General features: G+C 39.1%; 4 protein-coding genes and 1 pseudogene across 9 annotated transcripts in view; 3 read left to right on the top strand and 2 right to left on the bottom strand.

Moving 5' to 3' along the window:
- LOC119077377 overlaps window positions 1-26,671 on the top strand; it is a 30,360-nt gene extending 3,689 nt beyond the window's left edge. Inside the window, exons 1-10 of one of the 3 annotated variants that reach the window (XM_037184570.1) lie at window positions 22,450-22,927; window positions 23,613-23,808; window positions 24,145-24,451; window positions 24,517-24,630; window positions 24,692-24,940; window positions 25,043-25,363; window positions 25,644-25,846; window positions 25,906-26,023; window positions 26,094-26,250; window positions 26,313-26,671. In XM_037184570.1, the coding sequence (XP_037040465.1) occupies window positions 23,650-23,808; window positions 24,145-24,451; window positions 24,517-24,630; window positions 24,692-24,940; window positions 25,043-25,363; window positions 25,644-25,846; window positions 25,906-26,023; window positions 26,094-26,250; window positions 26,313-26,433 (1,749 nt within the window). In that variant the 5' untranslated portion in view covers window positions 22,450-22,927; window positions 23,613-23,649 and the 3' untranslated portion in view covers window positions 26,434-26,671. Of the gene's footprint in view, window positions 1-22,449; window positions 22,928-23,612; window positions 23,809-24,144; window positions 24,452-24,516; window positions 24,631-24,691; window positions 24,941-25,042; window positions 25,364-25,643; window positions 25,847-25,905; window positions 26,024-26,093; window positions 26,251-26,312 lie in introns of those variants that run through there. The other 2 variants (XM_037184568.1, XM_037184571.1) reach the window with 2 other exon arrangements.
- LOC119077262 lies at window positions 2,420-3,509 on the bottom strand (annotated as a pseudogene).
- LOC119077398 (beta-1,3-galactosyltransferase 5-like) lies at window positions 6,771-8,787 on the top strand. Of its 2 annotated transcripts, XM_037184604.1 has the most exons (3): window positions 6,771-6,873; window positions 6,912-7,058; window positions 7,125-8,787. In XM_037184604.1, the coding sequence occupies exons 2-3, from the start codon at window positions 6,984-6,986 to the stop codon at window positions 8,196-8,198; spliced, it is 1,149 nt and encodes a 382-aa protein (XP_037040499.1). In that variant the 5' UTR covers window positions 6,771-6,873; window positions 6,912-6,983; the 3' UTR covers window positions 8,199-8,787. The 2 variants fall into 2 exon arrangements, with proteins under 2 accessions (XP_037040499.1, XP_037040500.1); XM_037184605.1 differs by lacking the exon at window positions 6,771-6,873 and having other exon boundaries at window positions 6,897-7,058.
- LOC119077394 (UDP-GalNAc:beta-1,3-N-acetylgalactosaminyltransferase 1-like) lies at window positions 10,581-16,800 on the top strand. 3 transcript variants are annotated; one of them, XM_037184597.1, is made up of 3 exons: window positions 10,581-10,716; window positions 10,802-10,902; window positions 15,608-16,800. In XM_037184597.1, the coding sequence occupies exons 2-3, from the start codon at window positions 10,828-10,830 to the stop codon at window positions 16,766-16,768; spliced, it is 1,236 nt and encodes a 411-aa protein (XP_037040492.1). In that variant the 5' UTR covers window positions 10,581-10,716; window positions 10,802-10,827; the 3' UTR covers window positions 16,769-16,800. The 3 variants fall into 3 exon arrangements, with proteins under 3 accessions (XP_037040492.1, XP_037040494.1, XP_037040493.1); XM_037184599.1 differs by lacking the exon at window positions 15,608-16,800 and adding an exon at window positions 10,969-12,113 and having other exon boundaries at window positions 10,602-10,716; XM_037184598.1 differs by lacking the exons at window positions 10,581-10,716; window positions 10,802-10,902 and adding an exon at window positions 15,436-15,541 and having other exon boundaries at window positions 15,608-16,798.
- Window positions 16,905-17,794, bottom strand: LOC119077423 (antigen 5 like allergen Cul n 1-like). Its single transcript, XM_037184637.1, has 2 exons — window positions 17,633-17,794; window positions 16,905-17,570 (listed from the first exon to the last, which is right to left on the bottom strand). Exons 1-2 carry the CDS (start codon window positions 17,744-17,746, stop codon window positions 16,917-16,919), a joined length of 768 nt encoding a protein of 255 aa, XP_037040532.1. The 5' UTR covers window positions 17,747-17,794; the 3' UTR covers window positions 16,905-16,916.
- Window positions 26,672-27,317: the final 646 nt, after the last annotated feature.

The raw sequence follows: 27,317 nt of genomic DNA, 5'->3' as shown, positions 1-27,317 counted from the left end.
GGTTCGATTCCCGTGACAGACAAATTCCGCATGGAATTTTTCTAGCGATTATATCGCATTGGTAACGTCCTAAGTTCACTCAAGCTTCATAATTTGGGTAGTTGCGGTGTGTTTGGTGGCTGCAACGATGTACACACTGAATGAATCGTATGACGTAACCCAAATACGATGAATTTGTGTACATATGTCTAGCCTACATTAAGGCGAGATATCAATTTCGCACCTAACTTTCCTCAGAGAGTAATTACATACTTAGAGGCGTGGTTCGGAAGTCACGTTAAGCCGGTGGTCCAGACTGAACTTGTAATTGGCTGTAAAAGGCTGTTAGAACGGTCTCAAAACCAACAAATAGACTGACTAATGTCAACGTCAGACCTCTATTTTTGTGTGAACCAACTTCACTGCTATGACATTTACCAGAGTGAAGTTATTTCACCAGAAAATAGATCTCAAAGTATGAAGTACTGAAAAAAAAAAATTCTGCCTCTACAGGCCAACCGATGTTTTCTATTTCCAGACACTTTAAATTTGGGATCGTTCATAAATTACGTAAAGCTTTTTCGGTGCTGTCAACATAATTGTCAACATGTTTAATAGCTTGATAGATGCGCACATCACATCCGTGGTTCCAAATTTTTATTTTAATGACTAAGGTTCGTATAGTTCGCATTTTTGGAGTTTTATTGAAGATTCAATTATGATGACAACACTGAAAAGGCGTTGTGTAATTTATGAATGATCCCTTTCCGTCTACACCGACACTAGTTTTTCACTAGCTTCGCCATTGGCGATTTTCCAAATATCCAGGTGGCATTACTTTCTATGTGAAACTTGGCACTTTGAATCGTACAAAATATATTCAATGGGTTTGTTCCAAATAACTGTAAACTTTGACAATACGAACGCCGACGATTTCATCCACAGATATGAACATAACCTAAACGTCAACCAATTTTTTTGAAATTTTTTCGTTAAAATTTTCGTCAACCTGAAAGTTGAGGTTAAGTTGCCTTCTGTGGATGAAATTTGACATTTCGAAATGACCTTGGAACAAACCTATACGATCTTGTGTCAGCCTTTTCTTCATCAAACTTGGCACTTTGAATTCGCACCCTTCGATGCAAATAGCCAATATAGTGTTCCAGTTCGAATATTCGAACAGATTTCAAAAATGGATGCCGTGGTACGCAGTTATCAAAAACCAAAATAAAGCAAAAGTAAACGAAATAAAATTTTTGTTTTGAGTGTTTTCCTGTTTTTTATGAACACTATCATCATCAAATAATAAAATTTAATTGATTTTACATATAATCAATAACATAAATAACATAAAAACACCCAAAACAAAAATTTTATTTTGTCTTCTTTTGCTTTGTTTTGGTTTTGGACAGCTGCGTACCACGGCATCAATTTTTGAAAGCTGTTCGAATATTCGAACTGGAACACTATATATACTAAAAATGTATAAGTTTGTTCCAAGGTCATTTCGAAATGTCAAATTTCATCCACAGAAGGCAACTTAACCTCAACTTTTGACGTTTAGGTTATGTTCATCTCTGTGGATGAAATCGTCGGCGTTCGTATTGTCAAAGTTCGGGTTTACAGTTATTTGGAACAAACCTATACAACAGGAATTATTTGTCGGAAATTACATCCGTCGGAATCGTACAATATGCATCATTGACGTATGAACATGAGTTCAACGTATATCAAGTGTGTTTCTAGTAAATGCCAATTTCAATTTTCAATTTTATTTATTTCCAAAAACCATTTCTTAAACTATGCACAGCATAGCTCCAGTAAGCGTTACAATTCTAAGGAGCTGCAACAGTAACTCTAACTAAATTATAGGACCCACACTTTTATGCCGATCGATAGTCCTTGATTTAAGCCTTTTAACTGAAAATATTTAGTAGACACAATGGTCGAGCTTTTACCATCTAGCCCATTCTAATCTCATGCGATTTTAGTGCAAGAAGTCAGCTCTCGCTAAGGGTTCGGTTCCTTTTTGGTACAGATTTTTTTATTAGCCTCGAGGTTAGCCTTAGCTACTGTTCTTAGAAATTTTATGTTGAGAGTAAGGAATAGAAAAATCAAAATGAAATTTGTTTACTGTTTCAATCGCACATTTGCATTTTCTTTCAATTCGTGTATGTACATTGTCTACCCGATATTTCTGCGTCTTAAGCGTCTTAAGTTTACAGATTGATTGGTACTTCCGACCTGGAGATGGCGTCAATTTTCTATGAAAAAGCAAAGATCGTGAGTTGTCATCTCATTTTTCGATATACTTTTGACATGTCGTAATCGTTGCTGGCAACACTAGTAAAGGTGACGATACGTCAAAAATATATGGAAAAATGAGAGAGAAATTTGAGATGACAATTCGTGATCTTTGCCATTTACAGTATATTGATCGTTAAACAGCTTCACGTAACGACAAAATTTGAGTTTTCACTTCTCCCTTACGAAACGTATTTTCCACCAAATACCACAACCTCAAAAACTTACTCTCGAAGTTTTCATCCTGTTGAAGTAGATAAAAGACTCGTGTTCCCGATTGCTTCCGAAACTCGTCGAAATCTACGGTTTCGTTAAACGTTTCACCAGCAACTTTCCAAATGTATTTGCCACCCACGTTCGGATTATGCTCGTCCACGTAGAATACCCAATCTATCTTCCTGTTAACGTGCTCGATGGATGGCTTGCGTCCAGCTGAATTTATCTTTTCTGGCACGATCCCCGTCATAAACACATCCTCGTGACTACAAATTGGACCGAGAAACGATTTCGAAATTTCGTCGGCAATCCGACGAATTAAACGCATTGACGTAACGTATCCAACTCCTGCGCAATGCTTTGGGAATTTTTTGCGCGCATATTCCGCTCGTGAAACGTAGTAGATGCTCTTTCGATCTCGGATGACTTTCTCGGTGTTGTGGACGCCACACCAAAATTTAAAGGATTCAAATTCAGCCGGAGTCCATTTACCCAATTCGGCTGTGAGTTTGAAAATGTCCACCACTACATCGTCATCCGTTTTCACCAACAGATCCGCTTCACGACAGTATGTCGTAAGCCATAACGGATTTTCGACTCAGATTCCGGTAGGTGTCAACGAAATCTCCCACAATAATGTCACCAAATCGTCGGCTTTCAGCATCCAATTCATCCGGGTCGGTTTTAGAATCCTTCGGATCATCAGCACTACCCATCATGAATACTACGGCTAAAATGTGCACGTTATTAACAGTGCGAATCGATCCATATGTTTGACGAATCAAGTTTCGTTGCATGAGATTCTTGCGGCGCGACGGAACGACGATCACAATAGTTGTTTTGAACGGGAGCTGATTATGGTTGTTAATTAGGGATGTATTGGAAGAGCACAGCTGCTCGTTGTTGTATATTAGCATTGTCTTGGGTCTCCGAGCGACATTTGAGGAGGACCAATAAATGAAGGTTGTGGTTAGAGACAGTTCCTGGAAATAAGAATTCCATTGAGCTCTTGAGTAGTGAACGTGGTCTGTTATTAAAATCAAAATTTACGGCTGGTATAACGATAAGCAGCAGTCTCCATTTAGTCGTTAATTTGAGCGGAAAACGCGTACAATGCAGTCGCATTTCACTCGTCGAAACGATCTGCGAGAGAGAAGTGCAGGCCATTTTAGTTATAGACTCAAATTTGTGCGAATATAGTCACATAATAGGGGTAAGACCCAAATGATGTTGTTGACGAAATTTTTAAGTAACGACTCCACGACAGAAGACTTCATGAGGGACTCCACAAGGACCAACCGATGGTGTTTGAACTTAAACAATTGCATTGCTTGAGACGGTACAAGACGAGCGTTTCGTCTTCAAACATTCGGCATTGTTTAACTCAAGAACCAAAGGTAGAGAGCCTTTCCAATAACACGATTTATGCGTACGATGACAGCCACAGCCGAGGGGAAGATAATCGTATATTTAAGATTTCCTATGTTTATCTGCCCGTCGGCCACAGCAATGGTTTACTCTTAAGTATAGTTTCCACTTAAAAAGAGCACTCCGTTTAGCCTCCGCCTACATGACAGTTGTAAAATAGAACAAAAGAACTGTCACGCAAACGGAGTGGAAATTGAATTTATTTCAATTTTTTACTCCGTTTACGTGACAGTTCCTTTGTTCTATTTTACAACTGTCATGTAAACGGAGGCTAAACGGAGTGCTCTTTTTAAGTGGAAACTATACTTTAACGTAGATCTGGATGGAAGCGGCTTTTTCGAAACACTATCGTATCCATCCCTGGTTATGTTTCCAGTTAAATAAAACCCTAACGTGACTCGTATATAAGAGCCCAACAAACCTGCCAAAAAACTATTCGGTTCACCCCTACTATCTGAAAATAAGTTCAATTGCATTCAAAAGTAAAGCTCGTTTAGAAGGCAATGATCGCATCAAAAAAAGTATCTGAAAACACATGCGAAAACACATTGGAAAAATAATTAAAACCAAACAATAGACCAGGTACTGTTTCACATAATACGTGTCAATATTTGCATATTGAACTAAATTGGTTGCAAAAAATCAGACGTTCCACTTAATGCAGAAACACACTCCATTATGTCGTCGTCATAAAAAAGATGCTGCATCAACGCACTTCAAGCAAAAGTGATCATATATATAGCTAATTTGCATAAAATCAACGCAGTTCAGGCAAAAATGCTTCTAATGACAGCTGCCGATGACATTTTTACAGCGCCAAAATTTGTTTGAGTCACTATCCAGTTTCAGTACTCTATTTAGAGTACGACTTACGCTTGAAGTGCATTGGTTGCATTCGTTTATTGCATTAGCGTCAGAACTGGACGAACTAATAAGACATTAGTGTGTGCGGCTAAAAGCGAACTAGATTCACTGGGGAATGGTTTTTAATGTAATTGTCAGTTGAGAGAGTTTACCCAAGAAATTGTGATCGAAATTATTGAGTGAGCAAAAATAAGATCAAGTCAGAAAATTTGAACTTTTCACAACGCAGGCGAGAAAATACAAATTTTCTCACCTCAGCTGAAAGTTCGGTAGCTTTTGTCGAGAAAAATATTTTGTTGACCTTGGGAAAAAAATAGGAAATTTCATTTTATCGTATGACTTGGGGCCAGAGCGTAGCGAAACCACACCCTCGAAATTAAATTTCCAATTATTTCCCTCTGTGAACAAATAACTGTAACGTACCTGACAATTATCGGACATGTGAAATATTGATCTTACTTTGATTTGGGTTGTAATATGCTCAAAACAAACGAGGCATTGAAAACGTGTTTTGGTCCTAGTTTTCATTGACAGATGCAGCAATCGCGATTTTGAATAGAAAAAGATCTAACTTCATTTGACAGTTTCGAAAATTTCGTCATGAAAAATAGGACCAAAACACGTTTTGAATGCCTCGTTTGTTTTGACCAATAGCTGTACACGTTTGTCGTATATGCGTTATGATTAACCGTATTTTCTCTACTCGAAAAACATGAGAAAATGATAAGATAGAATACTCGGTGACATAAATAACTATTTGCTGAAGCTACGTCTAATGATAGTTCTCTACTTTCTCCGCTGTCAAAACAAGAGGGTAGAAAATAAATATTTTCTCCTCCGAAATGTCACATTTGACGTTTTAGTAGTGTCTTTGTTTAGCGAAGAAATAGTTATTTGTTCAACGGTAGAAGTAAAGTTGGAAATTCTATTTCGAGTGTATTCACCCGAGAAAATGTAATTTTCAACTTTTTCCTAAGGTAAACACAACGTTTTTCACAAATAAAGGCTTCTAAATTTTCATCGGAAACATTTTATTAACGGTATAGCTACACATAGTGACGCGACAGAGACCTAATTCAAATTCGCTTATGTTGTAAGTACTTTAGCTCGAGTGAAGTTGGTTGTAATTTGTGTACCTATAAGCACTATTAAATGTTCGGGGCCAACTCGTGGTAGCAGCGACATTTAAAACCGAATCAAAAGTTCTCGCAAGTTTTTTATTTCCTTGGTTGGACAATTTGTAACGGCTCTTCACTCTCAACTCAACTAACATAAACGATTAAATAGTCAAACACTGATTCCCTCCCCACCATATCAATACAGTGCTACCTCCAAAGCTGGCTACAATTTATTTCAAATCAATTATCTGGATCAGCAACACCGACAATTACAGTAAATTAAAAAACTTTATTACAAGCAGTCCATCTTATCTAACATAGACCGATTTCCTACCTAATGAAATAATGTAATGTTGTCTTTATTATCTACTGTGCAGGTTCAGGTTCATATATCGCGATTCCGCATCGCCACAAGGTAGATTGTGTCACTTTTTTCAGAGTCAGTATGGGAAAAGGTTGCTTTTTACAACGCATAACACGGTGCGGTTATAATAACAAAAGATAGCCAAAAACAACGCTATAATGTACATGTGTGACTATAGCGCCTCCGGTGACCTTACCGTTTCTTAGTCAGCGAGTTTAGACTTCTGTCAGGTGAAAAGTATAAATGTGACAGTCTTTAATTTCTTAGGGATTGGTGGATCTCGCTTCGCTTGTAAGGACAGTGAAACAATTTACGTTTGCTCTCAGTTCTCTTTTATCGGACACATAATGAAGACTTTCATATAAACCGCTGATTTTAACAGTTAACTTTTTACGAAACATTACCACTGATGGTCCCGTTTCGTAAAAGCGTACTTTCGTCGCCTATCATGTAATATGCTAATGGTGATTTCATTTTCATTTAATTCTTAAATTTTCTCCATTCCATCCATGTGTTCCGTACGGAAACTACCAACAATTATGCGTGTCAATTTGTCGGCCATTTCACACTTGCTGCCCGTACATCTTGGGTAATAACGAAGTAAATTGCAAGACATTCATAGCTAAAGTGATTCTCAGTTTCATTCGTTTACTGTAGTTGTTACGGAAGGTGCAAATTCGTTTTTAATAGACAGAACACCCAGTTGGAAAATGCGACCAAATCGTACGCGCCTTGTGTTGAAATTAACGACTAAATGGAAACTGCTTTTGATCGCTTCAACAACCGTAAAGTGTGCTTTTCATGAAACGACCCACTCGCTGCTCAAGTGCTCAATGATCTCTTATTTCTAGGCAGCAATTACTTTCACCACAATTTTCATTTACTGTTCCCCATCAACGAGCTCTCACATCGCCCTCAGACCCAAAACATTACTAATTTACAACAACGAGCAGTTGTGCTCTTCCAATGCGACCGCAACTGCTAATAGTAACATTGGTCACCGGTTGATCACGTCTTCCTCAAGTGAAACATCGTCCACAACAACTATTGTGATCGTCGTTCCATCGCGCCGCAAGAACCTCATGCAACGAAACTTGATTCGTCAAACATATGGATCGATTCGCACTGTTAACAACGTGCACATTTTATCCGTAGTATTCATGTTGGGTAGTGCCGATGATCCGAAGGATTCTAAAACCGACCCGGATGAATTGGATGCTGAAAGCCGTCGATTTGCGGATATTATTGTGGGAGATTTCGTTGACACCTACCGGAATCTGAGTCGAAAATCCGTTATGGCTTACGACTGGCTGACGTCATACTGTAGTGAAGCGGATCTGGTGGTGAAAACGGATGACGATGTCTTCGTGGACATCTTTAAACTCACGGCTGAATTGAGCACACTACCACGAACTTCGTTCGAATCATTCAACTTTTGGTGTGCCGTTCACAGCCCCGAAACCATCGATCGAAATCCGAAGAGTATCTACTACGTATCACGAGCGGAATATGCGCGCAAAAAATTCCCAAAGCATTGCGCAGGAGTTGGCTACGTTACTTCGATGAGTTTAGTTCGTCGGATTGCGGAGGAAATTTCAAAATCTTTTCGTGGTCCAATTTGCAGTCACGAGGACGTGTTCATGACGGGGATTGTGCCGGAAAAAATAAATTCGAATAAAAGTGAGCCACCCATCCGGTTTGCGAATAAAATGTCCGAGTGGATATTCTACATCGACAAGGATAATCCGAACCAAGATGGCAAATATATTTGGGAAGTAATTGATCGACCAGTCAATAAAACTCTTGATTTGAGCGAATTTCGGAAGCGATCGGGAACGCGGGTCTTCTATCTACTTCAACACGGTCCCGACTTTAAAAGGAAGTTTTTGAGGCTGTGGTATTATGTGGAAAAATCGTTTCGATAGTAAAAAGAATGATTGGCATTAAGTGGGAGGGTAACAGGAACAGGAACGGGAAGCTGAGACTAAGAAAGGCGAAAAATCAATAAATTTATTCAGACAAGAAGTATCGACACTCAGTGAACATATATTTGGAAGGTGTATGGAAAATTGGAAAATTGAACGGTGGCTCCACAATTTCTGATAAAAAACAGAATTATCGACACTCACAAAAAAGACTTGAAAATCTAACATGGAGCGGGTAACTTTGTCTCCACCTACATCATCTGCAACAGATGTATATTTTGTAAGAGAAGCTACAGCTGTGGCAGCTATTGCAGATTACTTGTTGACAAAGTTATCCCTTTCATGTCAGATTTTCAACTCTTTTTTTGTTAGAGAAGTAGGTTTTCAATGATCACGTTATTGTGCTCTTAGGGTATACATAGTATACCATCCAAATATAAGTTTACTGTCAACACTGTCCTTTCGTTGATTTATTGCAAGCGGAAAAAAACTACGCGAACAGATCTTGCTCCACCTAATTCCATTGGTGCATCTATTGGCGTACTATTGCCTTCTGTTAGTCACCAATAGCAAATATTTTGACAAGTACCCCAAGGCAAGTTATAATTTAATGCCCTTCGGTTTTCTTGCTCTGATCATAACACTCTATAGCACCTGTCTGAAGGTGAAGCCTGGAGTAAATTACGTCACAGTTGGGATTGACTGAAAAAGGAAAATATTAAAGTACTCGAAAATGCACCACTGGTACCCTATTTTCAACACACACTAAATATATGGACGATATCGCCATTCATAGGTCTGTTCCAAGGTCACACGAATTGTCAAATTTCATCCATAATAGAGACATAGCCTAATCAATATGAAAACCGATCTCTGTTGATGAAACCGTGTTCGTTCGGCCAGTGAAAATTCGTGTGTACTGAGAACAAACCTATTGGTCAGTTCCAAGGTTCTGAAAGACGTGGACATAGATCACGTTCGAGTAACTGTAAATCTGAACACTGACAGCTGCACCGTCATCCATAGAGAACCCTAACCTCAACTAGGTGAAAAAAAATTGAAATTATTGAGATGCCGTTTAATTTTATGTTTTTTCCGGATCTACAAAAACGTTAAATTTAATAAATTTCCAATGTATAAAAGGTGAAATTTTGATTGTTTTTTGTATGGCGTAAGTGTTTAAGCTCAATATTTTACAAGAAAACCATGAAAACCATTCAAACATTCGTTTCTATTTTCAAACATGAGCAAAGTGCCTGCTCATTTTCACTGCACATACGTTGAGGTTAGGGTTCTTTGACATTTCGAATAACCTTGGACTTGATCTATACAAATTGCGTCAGCAACTACGAAGTTTAAATGAAAAAGGTAACTTAACAAAAAAAATCCGAATTTTTCTACAAAAACATTTTCTTCAAGTTGATTCCACACAAAATCTAGTACCGAGTGCATTTAATCAATTTCGGTGTCACCCGCCTTCGTGGCTGCCTTAACCTGTTCTTTCATAACCTCGGTCAGTTCGTAGCTGTGCCAACAAAAATTTCCAAAATTCTGCCAGAAACTTGTGTGAAACGACACGACTTTTTCCAATAAAAAATTGTTCGCTCATGTGCTGAAAAATAGGATATCTAGCGTCAAAACCGATGGTGGTACAAACTTTATACCGTTTTTTGTGACAGCATGACTATTTCTCTCTCGCTCTAGTGGGTTTTTTTAGGTCTGAACTTATTCGAGATTTGTTAGAGTTTCAAAAGTCATCGATGTTCCCACTTAATAAAGTTTTTCCAGATTATCCCTTAGCGAATTCAAATTTACGGATTTGCATGGTGCCACCTCAAACAAACTCATTTTTAGTGCAAATTTCCACTAGAAATGAGTTCGTTTGAGGTGGCGCCATGCAAATCCGTATGTGCTTCGACTTGTATGGACTGGCCATACCTACTGATCTACTTTCATTGCTGGATATCACTTGACTGGGAACATCGATGACTTTTAAAACTGACAAATCTAAAACTGCGTTTTCGAAAGGTGAACAAACTGTAACGTATGTGCAGGCTTGAAGACACATATTGTCGATGCATAGTCACAACACTGAGGCATAGCATTGATCCTAGCATTAACTTAGACAATATTTAGAGGCTGATGGCATTTCTTTCGTATATAATGGGACTTATGCTTTCTTTTCGATAGTTAAAATTTAGATGTTTATTGCCGTCTGACATACGAGTGTGAATGCTAGTAGCAGTGCTATGCCTGAAGTCAATCAACAGAAATAATTTTTCTAAAAATCGTCTCATTGTTCCTTTTGTTTTATTGTATGAACACCGTTCATTTGAACAGGTGTTTTGGAGTATTATAAAAAAAAGTCGACAGAACTTCAATAAAGAACAACAAAAATCTTCGTTTTCAATTGAACTACGTACCTGATGGTATCGATTGGTGGGGTGGAATTAGGACAAAATAATTATTAACAAAACGTTACAATCGCAATATCTACCTCCGAAACCACTCAAATTTGGTAAATATTTTACTTCCTGAGTCGGTGTCGCTCCGATGTCACTTGTGCTCCTGAACTTTTTCGCTAACCATTTTCCTTTATTCAGACTCATCAGTCGTTGGACAATAAAAAATGCGACTGCACTGTACTCGCGTCCCGCTGAAATTGACAACTAAATGGAAACTCCTGTATCTCGTTTCAACAGCCGTAAATTGAGACTTTCACAACAGAATACTCTCGCTACTCAAGTGATCAATGAAATCCTATTTCTAGGCAGTAGTTGCTCTCTACACAATCTTTATTTACTGGTCTCCACCAACGAATGTTCACATCGCTTGCAGATTTCTCCCGCCGACCCAAAACATTCCCCACAGACCCAAAACATTACTAATTTACAACAACGAACAGCTATGCTCTTCTAATACTTCCTATGCTAATCAGCATCGCCACCGCTATCCGACCAAATCATCAGCAAATGAAACTGACCCCGCAATCTCTATTGTGATCGTGGTTCCGTCACGTCGGAACAATTTCATGCAACGTCGGCTGATCCGTCAGACATACGGATCGATTCGTCAGGTTAACAATGTGAACATTTTGGCCGTAGTCTTTGTTTTGGGTAGTGATGATGATCCAAAGGACTCCAGGACTGACCTGGATGAATTGGATGCAGAAAGGGTGCGATTAGGTGACATTATTGTGGTAGATTTGGTTGACACATACCGTAATCTGAGTCGAAAAACGATCATGACGTATGATTGGCTGACTTCATACTGTAGTGAAGCAGATCTGGTTGTGAAAACGGATGACGATGTGATGGTGGACATTTTCAAATTAACGGCCGAATTGGGTAAATGGACGCCGGCTGAACTCCAATCATTTAAATTTTGGTGCGGCGTCCACAGCCTGGAGACCATCGAAAGAAATCCGGAGAGCATCTATTACGTGTCACCAGAGGAATATGACAATGACAAATTTCCTAAACATTGTGCTGGTGTGGGCTACGTCGCGACAATGCATGTGATTCGTCTGATTGCAGACGAAATTTCAAAATCGTTTCTCGGTCCGATTTGCACTCATGAGGATGCGTTCATGACGGGCATCGTACCAGAAAAGATAAATTCAGATGGACACGAACCGCCCATCGAGCGTGTTGACAAAATTGGGGCGTGGATATTCTACGTCGATGAGAATAATCCGAATGAGGACGGCCATTACATTTGGATGGTTAGTAATGATACGCTTGATAAGCCTGTCGATTTTGATGAGTTTCGGCAGCGATCGGGAACGCGGGTCTTTTATCTACTTCAACACGACGCAGATTTCGAAAGGAAATTTATGAGATTGTGGTATTTGGTGGTAAACTTGTTTGGACATGAAGAGGCAACCATTAAAAGCGACATTGAGTGAAAAAGCCATCTGACTGAGTTTTAATCGACGGAGACCTAAAGTTTGTCGGAGCAGTAACCGGTTCTCGGAGACTGTGAAAACGTTTTACTCATACGACCGATGGAGACGGGAGACCTAAACGTTTTCTGTACAAAAATCTCAAGCTAATTCGAACAAACTACTCAAGACTGTTGGGAAGGCGACATCAAATGCGTGAGGTCTTTACATAAAAATTTACTGTAGGACTGCACACCCTGTCGGTATACAATATACATTGGGATTAATTGTTTCGTTGAGGGTGCAAAGACCATGAAATGTGCCATCTGCTACGAGTGTGCATTGGGAACAGACTGGTCCACTTCGATAAATCGGAGTAGGTTAACTGTCAACATTCGTTGATTTGTATTGCTCCATTTTTTGAACCACTACAGCCTCACTTTCTTATACGATTTATGTTTATACGGTTCTAGCTGCCGTGTGTATGACTATTAAAGTCGTATGAACAAAAACACGTATAAAGGTTCGTTACAAGTATTATGGTATAGTATTCAGTGAAGTAACAAGGTTTCTTATTGGAAAATTTAATTCTGAAAATTCCGATAAATTCTGAAAAAGTTCCGAAAATAAAATCAGTCAAAAAACCCTTAAAGGGTAAATGTGACGCAAGTCCTTTTTATGACGCATTGTGCGCCGTACGAAAAAGTTTTATCAACAAAAAATTTGTGAAAGAAAATTTTACAAAATGAAATTTGCGTCACAAGTGGCAGATGATTCGGCTTTCTTCCGTGTAAATTCTTTCAGTACATTTTTTCACCATTTTCCTAACAATAGTTTTCTCAACATCTGCCACTTGTGACGCAAATTTCTTTTTGTAAAATTTTCTTTCACAAATTTTTTGGGTCATTTTTTTTAAGTAATCCGTTTATTATCATCCCAATATATTTCTGTGTGGAACACTACGTTTATAAAACTTGTGCGTAGAACACAATATTGTGTTTGCGACACCTTCAGGGATATCAGTTATTTTAGATAAAGGACTTGCGTCACATTTTCCCTTAAGGGTTTTTTTGACTGATATCACCACTTTTGTAAATGTGTCATTTCGACAACATCAAAAAACCTGACGGAAATTAAAAAAATCTAGAGAAATCAGTCTGACTCCCAAAATCTAGAAACCAATCTAGAAACACCTGACACATGTCGAAAATAACTTAAATCCATCAAAAAATCCGATGGAAGTTAGGAAGTGCCAGATGAATCATCTGTCATCCCAAAATTTAGGAACCAACATTGGAACACCTCACTTATATCGAAAATAACCAAAATCCATCAAAAAATCCGATAGAGGTTAGATAGTGCCAGAGGAATCATCTGTCATCCCAAAATTTAGGAACCAACATTGGAACACCTCACTTATATCGAAAATAACCAAAATCCATCAAAAAATCCGATAGAGGTTAGGAAGTGCCAGAGGAATCATCTGTCATCCCAAAATTTAGGAACCAACATTGGAACACCTCACTTATATCGAAAATAACCAAAATCCATCAAAAAATCCGATGGAAGTTAGGAAGTGCCAGATGAATCATCTGTCATCCCAAAATTTAGGAACCAACATTGGAACACCTCACTTATATCGAAAATAACAAAAATCCATCAAAAAATCCGATAGAGGTTAGATAGTGCCAGAGCGCAGAGGAATGATCTGTCCAACAAGAAACATATCCCCAAACAACACACACCTTTCACCACATTACTATCCACATCATGCACCAAAATATACTACACACATACAAATTGGCTTTTATGTGAAATTTGTATGGAGCTTTGGAGAGCTCCAGCTTCCAAGATAAGGGTTTTTCCAAAGTTTGAACATTTCATTCTTATTTTTGGGCCATTATTAGCCTACAACCAAAATTCGAGGAAAATCTATAGAAACGTTTAGGAGTTGCTGGATCTACTTTCCCATAGGAACTAACTAACTAACGCAGGCGATCTGCATTATCTGAAAATGCGAAATTTTGCTTATTTTCACACAAACATCAATATTTTGAACTTCAATATCTCGGCTAATGAAATTTTCATAGACTGTTCAATTTTCTCAGAGCTGGTCAAACTGCTACAACCAAAGCTAATTTTTATTTAAAGCTACCTTATTCGTGGTCGGAATTGCGGTCGTACATTTTCGAAAAAGGATTCTGGTGGAAAGATATCAACAGAAGTAAACTGAAATCCAGCATTTAAAAAACGCCCAAATGTATGCGTTTCAGCAAAGTACCGGTGCGGCTCTTAACATTCCCAATAATAAGCCCTGATGAGTGAAAAACAGCCGAAGAAAATTTCATCACAAATTTGATTGGGATAAACTGTAAATGAAAAATATTTAAAGAAAACATCGAAAATTCACCTTTGGCACCCTATTTTTAACTCACTCCGAAATCGATCTATATATGGACGACTTCTTTCAGAAATTTGTGCGAAACGACACGGAATTTTCCAATAAAAAATTGATCGCTCATGTGCTGAAAATAGGATATCTATAGCGTCAAAGCCGATGATGCTACAACGATTATACCGTCTTTTTGACAACATAACGACTATATATCGCTTATGTTAATTTTAAGATCCTAACTTAGATATGTCGATGTTGCCATACATTTTTAACGCTGACATAGCACTGCTCCTAGCATTAACATAGAAAATATTTGTAGGCTGATGCTATCAGAATTCAGAATAGGCTTTGCATTTCGTACACACAGTAGTCACGCTTCCTTGGTGTGACACGCTTGCATGTATCCACATTTGGAAGCTTTTTGACGTCTGACATACGAGTGTGAATGCTAGGAGCAGTGCTATGACTGAGGTCAATTAATTATAAAAATAATTTTTATCAAAATTAACTCATTGTTCGTTTTGTTGTATGAACAGGTGTTTTGGGAGTACCATAAAAAATCGACATAAATAAACTTCTATAAAGAACCAAACAACGAAATCGTTGAATTTCCTACACGTGATACAACTTTGTTAGTATTTAAGCTGGTTTCATGGTGCCTTTTCCGTCAGTTCATCTTCAATTTTCAATCAGAGTACTTACCTGATGGTATTGATCGGTGGAGTGGCATTGGGAGAAAATAATTTTTACATAAAGGTCACAATCGCAATTCACCGTAACCACAAATTTGGTAAATATTTCACTTCCTGAGACGGGGTCGCTCCGATGTCGATGCCGCTTCGATGTTGATGTCGCTTCGATGTTGATGTCGCTTCGATGTCGATGTCGCTTGGTGCAGCTGATCGTTTTCGTTAATCTCTTTCGTTTATTGCGTAGTTATAGCTGGCACACTTTTAATTTGAATATTAAACTAGTTGGACAATCAAAAAAATGCGACTGCTCCCTACTCGTGTACCGCTGAAATTGACGACTAAATGGAAACTCCTGTTTCTCATTTTAACAGCCGTAAATTGAGCCTTTCCCTACCAAATCCTGTCGCTACTCAAGTGCTAAATGAATTCCTATTTCTAGGCAGTTGTTGCTCTCACCACAATCTTTATTTGCTCGTATCCACCAACGAATGTTCACGTCGCCCGCAGGTCTCCATCAACAAATTTTCCCCCGCCGACCCAAAACATTCCCCACAGACCCAAAACATTACTAATTTACAACAACGAACAACTGTGCTCTTCCAATACATCCCAGGCGAATATGTACAATCAGCATCGCCATAGCTGGCCAACCAAACCATCAGCAAGTAAAACTGACCCCGCAATCTCTATTGTGATCGTGGTTCCGTCACGTCGGAACAATTTCATGCAGCGTCGACTGATCCGTCAGACATACGGATCGGTGCGACAGGTTAACAATGTGAACATTTTGGCCGTAGTGTTCGTTCTGGGAAGTGATGATGATCCAAAGGACTCGCCGACTGACCCAAATGCATTGAATGTTGAACGGTTGCGATTTGACGACATTATTGTGGGAGATTTGGTTGACACCTACCGTAGTCTGAGTCGAAAAACGATCATGACGTATGATTGGCTAACTTCATACTGTAGTGAAGCAGATCTGGTTCTGAAAACGGATGACGATGTGATGGTGGACATTTTCAAATTAACGGCCGAATTGGGTAAATGGACGCCGGCTGAACTCCAATCATTTAAATTTTGGTGCGGCGTCCACAGTCCGGAAACCATCGAAAGAAATCCGGAGAGCATCTACTACGTTTCACCAGCGGAATATGGCCGTGAGAAATTTCCTAAGCATTGTGCTGGTGTGGGCTACGTAGCGACAATGCATGTGATTCGTCTGATTGCAGACGAAATTTCCAAATCGTTTCTCGGTCCGATTTGTACTCACGAGGATGTGTTCATGACGGGCATCGTACCAGAAAAGATAAATTCAGATGGTCACGAACCGCCCATCGAGCGTGTCAACAAAATTAGGGAATGGATATTCTACATCGATGAGAATAATCCGAATGTCGACGGCCATTACATTTGGATAGTTAGTAACGAAGCGTTCAATAAACCCGTCGATTTTGATGAGTTTCGACAGCGATCGGGAACGCGGGTCTTCTATCTTCTTCAACACGACGTCGATTTCGAATGGAAATTTATGAGATTGTGGTATTTGGTGGTAAATTCGTTTCGACATGAAGAGGCGACCATTAAAAGCGACATTGAGTGAAGAAGCCATCTGACTGAGTTTTAATCGACGGAGACGTAAAGGTTTTCTGATCTAGAATCTCGTGCTAATTAGAAGACAATGCGTAAGCGATATCCAAGTTATTTATATGAAAAATTGCTTTAGGTTAGGGGCCCTCTCGGTTTACAATTTATACATTCGGATTGATCGGTTCGTTGAGGGTACAAAGTCCAGGAAACGTGCCATCTGTTCCGAGTTCACATTGTGAACCCACTGGTCCACTTCGATAAATCGGCGTACCACCAAAATTGGTCGAAGCATAATTGCATGCGAGAAGACCGACGCGCCAAAGCGTACTTCCCGAATCTTGATCAAACATTGAGATGGCACACCCGACATGTGTCTGACGCTCATTAACTGCATTCGCAAATCGTCCCATATCGAACAGTCGTCCCGTCACAACACTGGCAATGTCAGATTGTAGGGTAAGCCGCCGTTCGTCGAACCATGCATCGGTGACGGTGTTTATTATAATGTCTGCTGGCATGTTGCCCAAGAAGAACATGGTGCCCACATTCTGTCCGACAGCGTTAAATTGCTCGGTGTTTCGGCAGTTATCCTGTCTCACCAGACACCGACGAACGTTTAAGCCAGCCAAGTGCGCTAACGTCGGATCCCAGCGAAGTTGTGCCATTCGGACGGCAGTCGGAAGATTGCCATCACGTCCAAGCGTATGACCTACGGCCGTTAAGCTTCTGAAGTTGTTGTGTCGATCCAAAATTGATTGAATATTTGCGGCGGTGAGGGTAACCGCTGCAGGACGCCTGCAGTCTTGATGAAAATTCTGAGGGATAAGGGTTTTTGTTGCAAATGTTGTTCCACTTAAATATTGTGTGTTCCACTTACGCCGTCGTGATTGCAGGCAACATGAGCATTAGGTGCACACGAAGCGATATTGCACCAATCCTGGCCCGTCGCTAGAGCAACGCAAACGACTAAAACTATTAGTTCCAATTTCATGATCGAATTGTTCTGGTGGCAGGTGCGGAATTGTCTTTTTTATGAACTTTCGTTATCAGCTCAATTTTGCCCCGTTCATATCAATTAGTGATAGCTGGCGATAACATTGGCATCCATAGCGATATTATTCGACACAGCGAAGTCCAGAATACAAATACAGTAGTTAACTCAATCAATCGCTGAAAGCATCACATTCGCCACTATCAGGTTGTTTTTTGAAAACGATAAGACTGATATGCGTCACGTTTTCCTTTTAATAGAATGGCACATTTGAGTGTACGATGCGAGTCTTCGTTGAGATTTGATTCAAGCAATAAAAAAAAGAGAAGAAGAGCCCCGTCCATCATGAAGGTCAATTGGCGATTTTTACGCTGAATAGATGTCATTACTTTCTATGTATTGAGTTGCAACGGTATCTTAGATCTCATCACAGATGGCAGCACTGAAATCGCTACAATCGATCAGGGAAACTGTCAGATTTGCACAAACAATTTTGCGTTTTTTCGAGTCCATCAAGAAAATGACGGTTGGTTATCGTAAATACCACTGCAATATGTCAAGCTCTCTTTTAAAATTGAAAATCTATCGTAATTGGACTAACGACCCTCCGTTGTGGCAACGGAGAGATGACGCATCCGTGCGTTTTACCAAATTGTTGTGAACTTCTTTTGTCTTTCGGCTGAAATGATCGCAAGACAAATTTCACAGTAAAGGGTTAGATGGTGTAAATCAAAGTTCCGAATGCCGAAAACTTACTCATATTTTCAATTAGAGGTCAAGAAAGTTATTCATTTTTTAGAATTTTCGTGTATATTTGTTGATCCGAAGCAAAGTAGAGTTCTATAAACTCACGAAAACATGGCTTTTCATGCTTGCTAAGGGAACCGAAAGTTAAAAGTTACTTTCGTATACCTCAGCAAGCATAAAAAACGTCATACGTCACACGAAAATGCTATGTCCTTGTGACGTAAATGACTATTACATTTTTATCACTAGTGTTGTAATGGATTTTCGCTTATGCGATAAAAAAGAATATGCACGTATGACAAGCCGTCTCGGCAAGCCTCGACCGCCTTGTCATACGTGCATAATATTTATTAGTTTACTCAGAGAGATGCTAAGATAACGGCTGGGACGCCGTTTCGACGGATAGAGGGAATTTGTGAATGCGAATGAAATGTCAAAAATGGCTGACTTTTCCAAAATTGGTCGGTTGTTTACAAAATAATTAATTTTTTACTACAATGATTCGAGAAGCAGAATATGGAAATACGTTTGCATCGGTGTCAAAATTAACGTAAAGGGTTTTATTTGCAAGGTACTTTCGTATTATCTGAGATATACGCGTTCAAAAATTGGTCTCCAAAATTGCTTTTTTCAATTTGGAAATTGTGTACGAATACTGAATCTGATTTATAAATAAATGGACTGACGTTCATTCTGATCCCACAAGGATCATGTTAGCAATTTATTTCATTAAAATTGGTGATGCTGGAAGAATTAAAAAAAAATCTGTGGTTATGTCTTTTTCAATTTGACAGCTGGTTAGAGGTGAGTGGGCATACCTAATTTTTATGCACGCCCTGCCCAAAGCCCAATAATTTAAAAAAAACATGCCCACGGCGCAGCCAATGCCCAAGAATTTTAAAAAGCATGCCCACTGCCCAGCCCATGCCCAAGGCCCACATCGGAAATTTTCGCAAAAAATTTGAAAATTGTCAATCTGAGGCGAAACTGAGATTGACAGCACATCGTTCGTGCAAAATTCTAGTAAATTGATGAGTTGGAAACACGATTTTTTGTGCGAAAGCCGTTTTAAAATTTCTTGATGAATATTACATCGTACGGAAAATCTTGACTACACTTAAGACTTAAGTTTGTGGGCTCACACATTTTTGAAAAGTGCCCATTCTGCGCCCTATGCCCACGAAATTGAAAAATGCCCATGGCCATGTCCCGTGGGCATGCCCATGGGCGTGGGCAGCCCACTTTTATGGGCAGCCCACTCACCTCTACAGCTGGTCGCATACGGTTCAATTTTTTTCAGAAATGATGGACAAATTCCCTCTATCCGTCGAAACGGCGTCTCAGCCGTCATATTAGCATCTCTCTGAGTTTACTAGGGAGGTAATAGGGCCATCCCTTTGTATGGAGTGGAGGACATAGCGATTTCATATAAAGAAACTCATCTCTCATGAGAGGTGAGTTTGTTTATATGAAATCGCTGTGTCCTCCGGTTTGTATGAATAGACCATACCTGGTTTATACTTTCATTGATTTTGACATCCGAACATCCGGTATGTGATAAAATAGCATACTGCACACGGGAAATAATCGGGCTGAAGCCCTCGGATACTTTTACTCATCTGGATAAGAGATATCGTATGTAAAGTATGTGAATGACATTTAGCGGCAATACACTGTAAGAGTTTGCATTTCTGCTGTTATTATTATGCACACTGGGCGTAGATTCTCATTTCAATCGTAACACTAAGAATTTGCAATTTGACAGTTGCATGTATAAAATCCCATAAAAACTGTCAAGTTACGAATTCTTAAAGTTCCGAATGTTTCGAGAATCGGCGCCCTGCACATATGAAAACGTTATCGCCAATGAAAAAAGGGTGTCCGTCATAACAATGCAAACCGATAAGCCACTGATAAGAAATCTTACAATTTTTCATTCATCACAAACCATTATTAGTGGGTGACAGATCCAAGTCGAAGTTGATTTATCAATAAATTTTTCGCAGATGGGGAAATCACTTGAGAATCCAGCTTATGGCAAATAAAAAAAGCACCGTGAAGAATTCCTATCTTTCCTGAATCGTGTTTCTCTAAAACTAGACAATAAAGCATGAAACGCAGGTTGATAAAACGGAAGAAGTGCTGTTTCGAAAAGGAATGAAGGAAGCCGCAATAACAAAATGGAAGTTGAAAAAAGTTCTAAATCTGTAACAATAAACCATCACGTTGACGGTATGACTGTGTTTCAGGTCTATTTTCTTTCCTCTTGTTTTGACAGGGTAGAAAATAGCCATTTTATCTCCCGAACTGTCACCTTTATTTTTGTTTTGAAAAATTGATGTGTGGATTTCGTGCACATTTGAAGAACGCTGTGTTAATATCTGGAAAAACTCACCGTGCTCTGGCCGTAAAAATTCGTATTTTCTTCCCTAGTACTAAAATCATGTCCGGAGCGATAGCGGAGGGCTTGACGCAGTCTAACTTCCAAAAAAAGAACGAAGAATTTTTTTTGAGACGCGGCAACTATGTATAGCTGAACAATTCAGTTTCTACCCTTTGGCCTATATCACCACAAAACATATTCTATCTTATTCGCGCTTCAAATACGAGCAAAACGAGCTATCACTGGACTATGTAGGTTTAAAATTACCGGATACATCGTTTTGAAATTGGTCACTTTTCATACAAAATACACCAAATTGACTTTTCCCAAACAATCAAAATCTTTCAACTTACTCTGTATGTTTCTATCTATCTGTCTATCTATCTGTCTATCTGTCTATCTATCGACGGTCGATCTCGGAAACTAGTCAGCCAATCTCCATGAAATTTTGCAGGAACCTCAGGGTGGGCATAAAAATGAAAATGTGATACGCCATTACCCCAGGAAAAACCAGAATTTTGTTTTATTGGCCTCGAAGTGGTTTCTGAGTGTGGTTTTCGAGGGTCGGGAACGCGTATGACCCATCAAATGAAAGGTATTTGCCACACAAATCGAACAAAAAAATAATTAGAAAAATTGGTGCAGATTCGGTTGAGCTAGAGTGGTCAGAGTGACCAAATTTTGAGCTACTCGAGCGTAGGATGAAAGGACTAATATTTTTTGGCTTACGAGAGATAGAGAATTACTTTCTTCGGCAAAGTCTCAGAGTTTTACGAGTAGAACAGATTGGCATATGTGAGAAATGGCGAAAGTTAGAAATGGGTGGGTCAATTAGGGTTTTAGAGTTATTTCTTGAATGGTGGCAGATAGATAGTTACTTTCTTCCGCAAAGTCTCCGAGTTTTACGAATAGCACAGAGGTGATTTTCGTCAAATTTTCGAATTTCGTCAAATTTTCGATTTTCGTCAAATTTTCGAATTTCGTCAAATTTTCGAATTTCTTCAAATTTTCGATTTTCGTCGTCAAATTTTTTAATTAGAACTATTCTAAAAAGCACTTCTAAAACGACTGATATCCCAAAAAAATCTCTTCAAGAAATGTGTGACGCAGTCTTTGAAGTACAATTTCTAAAATGAATGATATCGCTAGAGTTGACGCGTTCAGCTTCGTTACGCAAAAATTAAATTTTACACCCAATTTTAGTTCAAACAAGCTGGCTTAGTTGTTCTCATCATCTGCCAAATAATCAACTGGAAACAACTAAAATTTTACCAAAAAAGTCTGCGTCGCATGTGGCAGATAAATTTTCTTGCTGGTCTGTTCCTGAACATCTGCCACTTTGCGACACAGACTTTTTTGGTAAAATTTTGGTTGTTTCCAGTCAAATTTGTTTTTGGTAAAAATTATTTGGCAGATGATGAGAAAAACTAAGCCAGCTTGTTTGAACTAATTGGGTGTAAAATCTAACTTTTGCGTAACGAAGCTGAAAGCGTCAATTCTAGCGATATCATTCATTTTAGAAATTGTACTTCAAAGACTTCGTCACACTTTTCTCGAAGAGGTTTTTGTTGGGTTCCAACTATTGGCAATGTAAAAGTATTCCAATCCATAATTCCACCTAAAACTGGCAGGATCAGAAATTTCTCCAAACAAATAATTCTTTAGAGGAAAAAAATCCCAAAATATTCTTCAAAAAACAGTCCCTGGCTGAAGAGCGTATACACGTGAGCGGTAAACAAATGCCAGACTGTTTCCATTCTCTTCAATATTGAGAAAATTTACAGAGATCACTTCAGATAGCGATGCGAAAAAATTTGGAAACCTTGTACCATTTGCGAATGTGTGTTTACAAGTTCAAATTGATTGTGTTGTTTGATAGGAAATTGTTACACAGATGAAATGGTTTATAGAGATCTCATCGTTTGTTATCAGTATAGTGATTCTGAATCAATTTGAATTTTCCATTTTAGTTTGTTATCAATATTTGGAATAGGTGGAAGAAAATTGTACGCTTCGATAGTTTCGACACTCCGCGATTCATTGGTAACGGGGTAAGGAGTTTCCCTAAATCTCATCTGGATGTGAATTTTATTTCGTTTTTACATTTCGATTTGTCAAAGCCATTTAGAAGAAATAGAAGATGAATCACCAGCACTCCAACGAAACAACTCGTTTCGTTTGTGATTAGTGAAAACAATTAGAGAGGATGAAAGAGGAGACGAAATGAATTCCGATTTTACAGAGTCACTAGAGAATAGGTTAAAGTTGGAGGGTTTTGTTTCTGCAAGAACAGACAATGAGTTTGTGACCATTTATTCTGAGAGAAATACTGCTTTGAAAGCAGTGCTCTCTTTCAATTATTTTAAAAGAAAATGACACTCGATGTACACCCGTTGTAAAGTGTAACTCGCTCATGTCTTCTAATTAAGGAGTTGCAGGTTTGCAACCATATCATCACTTTACTATCAAATCTATTACTTCATTTATCCTAAGCATTTTCAAAGTATTGATTTCAAATCTTTTACTTCATTTTTGTAAACATAACTTTCGATATATAAAACCGCATTAGTCAGTGCTCCTCGCTTATCGTACCGAATCTAGTTCTTCGTATGTTAAACCAACTGTATGGATTACGAAACATAAAAACACAGTGGAATTCGGTGGTATTCAAGTGCTACCCGCGGTGCTCGAGCGTCAATTGAAAGTTGACGTGAGTTGTACAAATTTCCATTACAGGAAATTAGAGACAACTAATCGCTGAACGATCGACACAATGAGCACCAATAAAATGGAATTGAGAAATGGAAGAGACGGCAGCGAAAGTAAATTCAGAAAATTAAAACGTTACATTACTGTTGAACCGGTAACGTTCGCAATCAATGTACCGTATTGTCTGCTGGTCATTTGTTTGCAGAATTTGACTTTAGAAAAGGTAAGTCATCGAATGCAATCTGATTGCAACTTTCCCAATTCACCCATCAAAGACATGCAACCGCTAGTTCACTTTGCCTAGCATTGAGTTTCAACGTTTGATGTGCTGTTCATTAGTAATAAGTATTTTAGCCTCGGTATCACTATTTCATTATTTCGTCCTTTGATTGCTACGACAAGTGTTCACTGAAACGTCCCAATGGCGAGTAGGAGTGAAAGATATTCCGTTGTGACATTTTCATTTTCCAAAAAAAATTTGCTTGTCCCTGCCACTCGTCACATGTTACATTACACAAGTGAGAGCTTGAAGTGATCTTCCCATCTGCATCATTTACAGGCATGCCGGGTGAATCTCGGATTTCCCGAGTTGGTGTGTGACCATATGATGGACAAAGCTATGAATAACATCAATTGCGGCGACGTGTCCGACACGCAAAGATCGATCGTATTTGCTCAAAATAGTGTCACAACCGAAGAGAGCATCCCATCGACATTTCCGTTCGAAAATGTCTACGGCAGCAGCACCCTCCGAACGAACAGTGACAATTTCAGTGCTAACCATGCCTTTAACATGGAGGTGTGTCGGGCGGAACGTGAAAGTCAGAAGCTTGGAAGCACAATGAGTGCATACAATGCACCATTCGGTAAGGTGTTGATTGCAAATTAGAACACATTAAAGGGGCAAGATGAGCAATATGAGTTTGTTTAGTTGCCGTAATTGGTATCGTTCTTGTGCTCTTCTGGGGTAATTGGAGTGACAAAAGTGGCAGACGGAAGCCATGCATTTTAGCACCACAGATTGGTGAATTATTGGGACAATTGGGTGAGACAAGTGGAGACGAGCTCGTCGATGTGTAGTCAGTCTCTTATACTTTACGTTTTAGTTGCTCTGATTGCGGCCATATTCATGAAACAACTTCCGATCGAATTTAACACAATCTTGGGAGCTCTTCTTCCAGCCATCGGTGGAGGTTGGTCTTTAATGGGCATCGGTTTGTTCAGCTATTTGGCCGAAGTAACCGAAGAAAAGGATCGAGTCTTCCGATTCGGCATTCTCTATCAACTCTATCCAATCATAACGATCTGCACTCTGCCGTTTTCTGGAATTTTGTATCAAAATTTGGGATACATCAGTAAGCATGACACCCAGACTAATTTAACGCCATTGCATTTGAATCTATGACTGTGCGATGTCCAATTTCCTTTATCTCTTGAGTCGATGTTGCCTTTTGCAGAGTTAATTTCCATTTGCATGGTGATCAATGTCCTTGGGTCGTTGTACATCATCTTTGTGTTGGATGAAGTCAAACCCCGTGCAAAGGACGACATTGAAGAGCAGTTACCCGAGACTGAGCTAACCGACATGTTGACGAAAAGACAATCACGAGAAAACGCAACTGCACCGATCGAATCAGCAACTAGTGCAGACGGTAACAAGTGTATGAAGGCCATAAAAGACTGTGCCATGGTCATTGTGAGGAAGAGAAGTGGCAACGGTCGGAAGATTGTGTGTCTGACACTGGCCATTGCGGGTTTAATTCAGGTGCTTGAGCATGGTATGACACCAGCGATGATAATCGTTTTGAAAATTTAGCAAAAGTGTGAATGTCCCTTAACTTGTCGTCCACACATCAATAGTTAAATGCAGAAACGACACGAGCAACTATAGCGAATTATAAGAAAAATGAAATTTTCTTGTTTCGTTGTGCTGCCAACATTTGAAAGGTTCGATAGCGAGTTAAATGAATTAAATTTCATTTTTCTTATAATTTGCTATTGTTGCACGTCCCGTCTCTGCATTTGACTGTTTATATGTCATGTTGTTGTATTTTGCAGAGTATGAGAACGAGTACTATTTCGTTCGCACCAGATTGAATTGGGAGGCATTAGAAGAAGCGCCGTATGCCGCTTATGGCAGCATCACATCGTTCGTAGGGAACACACTAATGCTTACTGTGATGAGCAAATATTTTAAAGTGAACGACGCAATTCTTGCGATCATTTCGTCGTCATTTACAGCTGTGTCGAAGCTCGTTTGTGTGAGTTTTCCTGGGACGTCTGTGGGCCTTCAGTGCATGCAATGCTTAACTATTTGCAGATAACCGTGACGACTACCTTCATGCTTTATGTGGCCAAAACAATTGACATTTTTTACGGTATTCCAAGTCTGACCGTCAGAAGTATCGTTTCAACAGTTGTGGATAACACAGAGATCGGTTGAGTTAACTTTGAGTCAGTCATACCAACCAATTCCACTCACTGACTGAGTTTTCACGTTTTTTTCAGGCAAAATTTATTCCATGATGGGGGTGCTGGAGAACTTGAGCCAATTCATTTTCGTTCCGATTTACACCAACATCTACAGGCACACCGTCGACTTTTTCCCGAACGCCTATTTCATCTGCAGTTTGGTGGTTGTAACCATCGTTTCGATGCTGTGTTGGTAAATGTCGTTGTTGGATATGGGAGGGGATTTCGGATTTGAGCGAAGATTACTCATTGCAGGATACTGTACTATTGGGTGAGAACGCATGTAGGAACAGAAGAATTGACAGGAGAATCACTGTCTAATGATAGGCAGGCTGCGGAGACTTGTCTCCGAAACGATAGTGATTCGGACGAGTAAAATGGAAGGTTGGCTGCATTGTGATACATTTGAAGCTTTGTAGCACAGCACTGCTTCTAACATGAACATAGAAAATATTCGGAGGCTGATGAAATCGTAGCTTAAGTCTACAAATTTGACACTTGTCAATTCAGTGTTCATGCCAGGAGCAGTGCTGTGTTTGTAGAAATAAATTGTGAATTCTGGACGGAGATTGTTCTATTTCACAACCAATAAATGTGTGGAAAGTGAAGAAGGAGTCGCCTATGTGTTTGGCTTTTAATTTTCTTTAGTCGATACGATCCACAAGCCTGTTAAGGAATACAGGAATAGAAGTGATGTTGGTCAAAGAGCTTTTGCCAGCTTCAAGCTTTTCTAACTCCAGTGAAAACTCAACCAAAGCTCAAAGCCATCGTAAACTCGAGTACTCTGCGATATGAAAGATCAAAAGTGTGCTTTTACTAGTGTGTGGAACAATAGATCAGTGTCAAATAACGGTTTCTTCTCTCTAAAATATTGTCAAATAAGTTGTCAATTTCACAAAGCTAACCTCAAACAATGACAGCTTCAAATAATTTTTTTTTAATATTGTGGTTAGCTTTGTGAAAATGACAGCTTATTTGACGTCTCAAACGACATTGACAATGATCTATACCATCGTAATGATTAAGAAAAAACCCAGGTTACGTCATGCGTTGAGACTAAATGTCACCACATTCTCTCACACTCGTCCAAGGTAAATATACATACTGAAGGTAACGCAAATCCGCAAGACCACACAGATCCAAAGTTTCGTATGAATATAACCTTTATAATGTTGGACACAAGTCAAATTCACTTTGTTAGGTTGCAACACATGCCAACACTCAATACTAAACAACGCAGTTCCAACAATTTGATCATGC

Source organism: Bradysia coprophila, unplaced genomic scaffold (genome assembly GCF_014529535.1).
Source record: "Bradysia coprophila strain Holo2 unplaced genomic scaffold, BU_Bcop_v1 contig_235, whole genome shotgun sequence".
Taxonomy (NCBI): Eukaryota; Metazoa; Arthropoda; class Insecta; order Diptera; family Sciaridae; genus Bradysia; species Bradysia coprophila.
Note: the sequence above shows the minus strand (reverse complement) of the source record. Positions and strands in the feature narration are given on the sequence as shown.

What these genes read in the sequence shown, in the direction of transcription:
- LOC119077398 (XM_037184604.1), top strand. Translation starts at nt 6,984, where the DNA reads ATGCGACCAAATCGTACGCGCCTTGTGTTGAAATTAACGACTAAATGG. An exon ending in TTTTGATCGCTTCAACAACC is followed by an intron (nt 7,059 to 7,124) that starts GTAAAGTGTGCT and finishes TCTTATTTCTAG; the next exon opens with GCAGCAATTACTTTCACCAC.
- LOC119077394 (XM_037184597.1), top strand. Translation starts at nt 10,828, where the DNA reads ATGCGACTGCACTGTACTCGCGTCCCGCTGAAATTGACAACTAAATGG. An exon ending in TGTATCTCGTTTCAACAGCC is followed by an intron (nt 10,903 to 15,607) that starts GTAAATTGAGAC and finishes TCCTATTTCTAG; the next exon opens with GCAGTTGTTGCTCTCACCAC.
- LOC119077423 (XM_037184637.1), bottom strand. Translation starts at nt 17,746, where the DNA reads ATGAAATTGGAACTAATAGTTTTAGTCGTTTGCGTTGCTCTAGCGACG. An exon ending in TTGCCTGCAATCACGACGGC is followed by an intron (nt 17,571 to 17,632) that starts GTAAGTGGAACA and finishes CTTATCCCTCAG; the next exon opens with AATTTTCATCAAGACTGCAG.